The sequence below is a fragment of the Phoxinus phoxinus genome (genome assembly GCF_949152265.1).
Source record: "Phoxinus phoxinus genome assembly, chromosome: 18".
In the NCBI taxonomy this organism is placed as follows: Eukaryota; Metazoa; Chordata; class Actinopteri; order Cypriniformes; family Leuciscidae; genus Phoxinus; species Phoxinus phoxinus.
The window spans coordinates 45,001-52,500 of record NC_136893.1 but is presented as its reverse complement, the minus strand read 5'-3'; the positions used below and the strand labels follow the sequence as shown (position 1 = coordinate 52,500).

At 37.3% G+C, this 7,500-nt stretch overlaps 1 protein-coding gene across 1 annotated transcript in view; it reads left to right on the top strand.

Annotated features, from left to right (window-relative positions):
- dlg4b (discs, large homolog 4b) overlaps positions 1-7,500 on the top strand; it is a 54,582-nt gene that overhangs the window by 17,202 nt on the left and 29,880 nt on the right. The window contains 5 exon segments of the mRNA XM_079589439.1: positions 764-794; positions 797-879; positions 881-898; positions 900-926; positions 1,459-1,512. Of these exon segments, the coding sequence (XP_079445565.1) occupies positions 764-794; positions 797-879; positions 881-898; positions 900-926; positions 1,459-1,512 (213 nt within the window).

Sequence of the window (7,500 nt, the reverse complement as noted above, 5' to 3'; positions counted from 1 at the left end):
TCAGAGGGTAATATTATTACAATTCTATTATATCTACTATTTCATTTTTTATTATATTTTTATTCATACTATTTTTAGTGTATATTTCATTTATTATGTTTATGTATTCAAGCTATTACATTTTCTTAATTACTGTTTAATAATTGTAATCGTTACCTTCAAATGTTCTTTTTTTTTAAATTGAATATTAAGCTCTTCTTTAAACACCACTGATGCAGGAACGTGTGAAGATGCTTTTACTTCACGGTTATGTAAATGTAGAGTAACTCACACACACAGTTTATTTTTGTCTACTAGAGTAACAGAAGCCTTCAGATCAAACCGATCACAAGATCACAAGCTGATGATATTTATAAATTCTTTTTTAAAATGTGACCATGGATTTGAAAGGTGACTCTAGACGGTGTTTATTTATTGAGTGTCTGTATAAATCAGAAACACTCTAAAGGCCTGTTCACACTAAGAATAATAACTATAATCATACAATAACGATAACTGTTATGATAACTATAATAACTACTGTATAATGATAACTAATTCTCTACATCCAGCGGAACGATATTGTGCCGTTTTTGTCGTCTGTCTCTTAAATGCTCCAGAAATTGTTCTGAAAGTGATTCCAAAGATATTGTTCCTTTGAGTTGTTATAGTTGCAGTGTGGGACTTGACTATTCTTTTACATTTAGAAAGATTTTCAAACTATCGTTCTCGTTCTCGGAGTGAACCGACCTTAAACGCGCACGCTCTCCTGTGTCCTCTGCAGAAGTACCGTTACCATGACGAGGAGACTCCGCCCTGCAGCACAGCCCCGCCCACCTGACTGCAGAGAAGTCAGCAGAGATGCTCCACCTCAGTGACGCTGGCCACGCCCACATCGACGGGTATCCACGGTTACACGCCCCCAGATGCACATGTCCCCTGCCAAGGTAAGAGTCCTGCTCATGAAGGGAGTGTGTTAGCAATCACGTTTCTTACAGTCGGTGGTTGAGCCGTGTGGTGTGATTGGTCCTCGAGACGAAATCGGTTTTATCTCAGAAATTCTGTGTTTAAACATTAAACTAATTGTTAATAAATAAAAGCACCTAATCAATGGAATTCATAAAACTTTAACAACTGAAATTCAAGAATGGACAGATCCAGTGAATAAGCAGCTGAGGCTCAGTTGAGTGAATATGACCCGTCTCTCTCTCTCTCCTCTCTCGTCTCTCTCTCTCTCACTCTCTCTCATCTCTCTCTCTCTCTCTCTCTCTCTCTCTCTCTCTCTCTCTCTCTCTCTCTCTCTCTCTCTCTCTCTCTCCTCTCCCTCTCTCTCCTCTCTCTCTCTCTCTTTCTCCTCTCTTCTCTCTCTCTCTCTTCTCTCTCTTCTCTCTCTCTCTCATCTCTTCTCTCGCGTCAGTCTCAGTTGTGTAACTACCCCGTCCTCTCCTGTAACTAGTCCTGCTGTTGTGTGTGTTGCAGCCAGTGTTGCTCCCCAGTGGCCACGCCCCGTACTACGCCAACCCTCCCACTCTGGTAAGCTCATACTCTTACCATACTCTTACAGTACTCTTACCATACACTTTCACCATACTCTTACATACTCTTACCATACTTTAACTGTACTATAACCATACTCTTACTTACCGTTACCATACTCTTACCATACTATTCCATACTCTTACCATACTCTTACCATACTCTTACATACTCTTACCATACTTTAACTGTACTATAACCATACTCTTACATACACTTACAATACACTTAACCATACTCTTACCATACTCTTACAATACACTTAACCATACTCTTACCATACTCTTACCATACACTTAAACCGTACTCTTACCATACACTTAACCATACTCTTACAATACACTTAACCATACTCTTACCATACTCTTACCATACTCTTACCATACTCTTACCATACTCTTACAATACACTTAACCATACTCTTACAATACACTTAACCATACTCTTACCATACACTTAACCATACTCTTACCATACTCTTACCATACACTTGAACATACTCTAACCACACTCTTACCATACACTTAACCATACTCTTACAATACACTTAACCATACTCTTACAATACACTAAACCATACTCTAACCACACTCTTACCATACACTTAATCATACTCTTACCATAACACTTAAACATACTCTTACAATACACTTAACCATACTCTTACCATAACTCTTACCATACTCTTACCATACTCTTACCATACTCTTACAATACACTTAACCATACTCTTACAATACACTTAACCATACTCTTACCATACACTTAACCATACTCTACAATACACTTAACCACACTCTAATCACACTCTTACCATACACTTAACCATACTCTTACCATACTCTTCCATACTCTTACCATACACCTTAACCATACTCTTACCATACTCTTACTGTACTCTAACCATACTCTTCTCTTCTCCCTGCTTCATTCATCACTCCATATCACCTGATGTTTTCTGACCGAGACTCTGTTTGCTCACCAAAACCCTCACTCCACCTGAACCATTCCCATTACCCCTGCAGTTCCTTCAATACTCTTACCATACACTTAACCTTACTCTACCATACTCTAACCATACCCTTACCATACACTTACCATACTCTTACCATACTTTTACATACTCTTAACATACTCTTACATACTCTTACCATACACTTAAACCACACTCTTACATACTCTTACCATACACCTACCATACTCTTACGTGTACACTTAAACCATACTCTTACCATACTCTTACCATACTCTTACCATACACTTAAACATACTCTTACCATACTCTTACCATACACTTAACCACACTCTTACATACTCTTACATACTCTTACCATACACCTACCATACTCTTACCATACACTTAACCATACTCTTACCATACTCTTACCATACTTTTACCATACTCTTACCATACTCTTACCATACTCTTACCATACACTTAACCATACTCTTACCATACACTTAACCACACTCTTACATACTCTTACATACTCTAACCATACACTTAACCATACTTTACATACTCTTACCATACTCTTACATACTCTTACCATACTCTTACATACTCTTACCTACTTTAACTGTACTATAACCATACTCTTACATACACTTACAATACACTTAACCATACTCTTACAATACACTTAACCATACTCTTACCATACTCTTACCATAGCCACTTAACCATACCTCTTACCATTACACTTAACCATACTCTTACCATACACTTAACCATACTCTTACAATACACTTAACCATACTCTACCATACTCTTACCATACTCTTACAATACACTTAACCATACTCTTACAATACACTTAACCATACTCTTACCATACACTTAACCATACTCTTACCATACTCTTACCATACACTTAACCATACTCTAACCACACTCTTACCATACACTTAACCATACTCTTACCCATACACTTAACCATACTCTTACAATACACTTAACCATACTCTAACCACACTCTTACCATACACTTAATCATACTCGTACCATACTCTTACCATACACTTAACCATACTCTTACCATACTCTTACAATACACTTAACCATACTCTTACCATACTCTTACCATACTCTTACAATACACTTAACCATACTCTTACAATACACTTAACCATACTCTTACCATACACTTACCATACTCTTACAATACACTTAACCATACTCTAACCACACTCTTACCATACACTTAACCATACTCTAACCACACTCTTACCATACACTTAACATACTCTTACCATACACTTAACCATACTCTTACCATACTCTTCCATACTCTTACCATACACTTAACCATACTCTTACCATACTCTTACTGTACTCTAACCATACTCTTCTCTTCTCCCTGCTTCATTCATCACTCCATATCACCTGATGTTTCTGACCGAGACTCTGTTTGCTCACCAAAACCCTCACTCCACCTGAACCATTCCTATTACCCTACAGTTCCTTCAATACTCTTACCATACACTTAACCATACTCTACCATACTCTAACCATACCCTTACCATACACTTACCATACTCTTACCATACTTTACATACTCTTACCATACTCTTACATAACTCTTACCATACACTTAACCACACTCTTACATACTCTTACCATACACCTACCATACTCTTACGTGTACACTTAACCATACTCTTACCATACTCTTACCATACTCCTACCATACACTTAACCATACTCTTCCATACTCTTACCATACCACTTAACCACACTCTTACATACTCTTACCATACACCTACCATACTCTTACCATACTCTTACCATACACTTAACCATACTCTTACCATACTTTTACCATACTCTTACCATACTCTTACATACACTTAACCATACTCTTACCATACACTTAACCACACTCTTACATACTCTTACATACTCTAACCATACACTTAACCATACTTTTACATACTCTTACCATACTCTAACATACTCTTACCATACTCTACATACTCCTTACCATACTTTAACTGTACTATAACCATACTCTTACATACACTTACAATACACGTAACCATACTCTTACAATACACTTAACCATACTCTTACCATACTCTTACCATACACTCTAACCATACACTTAACCATACTTTTACCATACACTTAACCATACTCTTACATACTCTTACATACTCTAACCATACACTTAACCATACTTTTACATACTCTTACCATACACTTACCATACTCTTACCATACACTTAACCATACTCTTACCATACACTTAACCATACTCTTACCATACTCTTACCATACTCTTACCATACCACTTACCATACTCTTACATACTCTAACCATACTCTAACCATACACTTAACCATACTTTTACCATACACTTAACCATACTCTTACCATACACTTAACCATACTCTTACCCAGAGCCGGACAGTAACGGAGTACATTTACTTGAGTACAGTACTTAAGTACAATTTTGAGGGATCTGTACTTTACTCGAGTATCATTTTTGGGGAGTACTCATGACTTTACTCAAGTACATTTGAGAGGCAAATATTGTACTCTTTACTCCACTACATTTTTATCCATAACCGTGAGTACCCGTTACTTCTTCTAGAAAAAAAAAATCTCGGAAACCCTCAATTTGTTGTTTCCATCTCAAACGTGACTGGATTGTGCAAGCGCCACTGATTGGGACAGCCTATCAGCAATGGGCTTTCAGAGGTGTGGTTCAGAGGTGTGTCAGAACACTGTTGTCCTACTGCTAGTTGAATTGCTTCTATTGTTTCTCATTTGTAAGTCGCTTTGGATAAAAGCGTCTGCCAAATTAATAAATGTAAAAATGTAAATGTCTTACATACTCTTACCATACACTTACCATACTCTTACATACTCTTACCATACTCTTACATACTCTAACCATACACTTAACCATACTCTTACCATACTCTTACATACTCTATCCATACACTAACCATACACTTAACCATACTCTTACATACTCTTACCATACTCTTACATAATCTAACCATACTCTAACCATACACTTAACATACTCTTACATACTCTTACCATACACTTACCATACTCTTACCATACTCTTACATACTCTTACCATACTCTTACATACTCTAACCATACTCTAACCATACACTTAACCATACTCTTACATACTCTTACCATACACTTACCATACTCTTACATACTCTTAACATACTCTTACATACTCTTAACATACTCTTACATAATCTAACCATACTCTTACATACTCTTAACATACTCTTACATAATCTAACCATACTCTTACATACTCTTAACATACTCTTACATAATCTAACCATACTCTAACCATACACTTAACCATACTCTTACATACTCTTACCATACACTTACCATACTCTTACCATACTCTTACATACTCTTACTATACTCTTACATACTCTAACCATACTCTAACCATACTCTAACCATACTCTAACCATACTCTAACCATACACTTAACCATACTCTTACATACTCTTACCATACACTTACCATACTCTTGCCGTACTCTTACATACTCTAACCATACTCTTACATACTCTTACCATACTCTTACATACTCTAACCATAATCTAACCATACACTTAACCATACTCTTACATACTCTTACATACACTTACCATACTCTTGCATACTCTTACCATACTCTTACATACTCTAACCATACACTTAACCATACTCTTACATACTCTTACCATACTCTTACATACTCTTACCATACACTTAACCATACTCTTACATACTCTTACCATACACTTAACCATACTTGAAACGACTCCTGCCATTCTATTCCCTTTCTACTTCATATCGCTCTTTCAAGGATACTTTTGGCACCTGCCACCTGACCTGAATCTCCAGTCATTGACGGATGCACAAAACGTGCAGACTAATAAAAACATTATGAACTTTACGAAACGATAAACAATAGTTTAAGTTCACGCAAAAACTATATTAACCTTTTTTGAAATAATCCATTAAACCCGCTGAGAAACGATCGAAGCGTGAACTAACATGAGCAGTTCGACACGTGCATGCCCGGGAAACTCATGAATATTAATGTAGCTCCGCCCACTGCCTCTTCAGACGCACAACTCACTGTTGCTCCACTTTTCACTTGAAAGCGAAAAGAGTGTTTGAGATTCGTCACAGCAGATTCAAGCAGTTGTAGTATGTACTTGTGTTTGTGCTAGAGAAATATCCAAGACATTTGTGAGAAAATATTCCACAAGTGTGCAACTCTCATTGGATGAATGCACACACTGATTTGCAGATGTGCAACATTTCTCGTTACTTCACATTTGTTGATGCGGGTGTGTGAATGCGTTGTGCACCATATTCACTCCAGCAACTCTAGCAAAAATGCAAGTTTCTTAATTGGTGATTTGTAGAATAGGATTTGTGCGCCTGCAATGAAGAGTTAGAGAATGTGTAACTGTTGTGTTTGTGGGAGAGAGAAAAAAAGTCTACAAATTTGCAACTCTTAAAACATTTCTCCCTGTGACTTCAAATTCAAATTGACTATTGTCTACAACTACAAGTTCCACTCTGTCAGGGACTCCATCTCTCCATCTGACGGCCCTTTCACACATTCCTGGTTTGATCAGGATTTTCTGACTTTTCAGTCTGAAAGTTTGGGTCGCTTATATCCTGCATTTATAACCAATCTGATTGGCTGTGATGTAATTTCCTGCAGACACTGCAGAGGGAGAACTGGTCACTGCATTTGATCACATTATGTGTCTGATTTTTCTGAGTCTGGTTTGAGATGGACCGTCTCTAAACGCCAGTTCTTTCTCTGATTAGTTACGTTAGCTGTCAATCAGATCGTGTTTCTTCAAGTGGGTGGCAGTTGGTCGGTTTAAGTTTCTGTGCGACGTCTTGCTTATAGTCAGACGCTTTAAAGGTATGTTAGTCCAGATGTTTCCACAAGAGTCATGTGACTCCAGCTGAACAGACAGACAGCT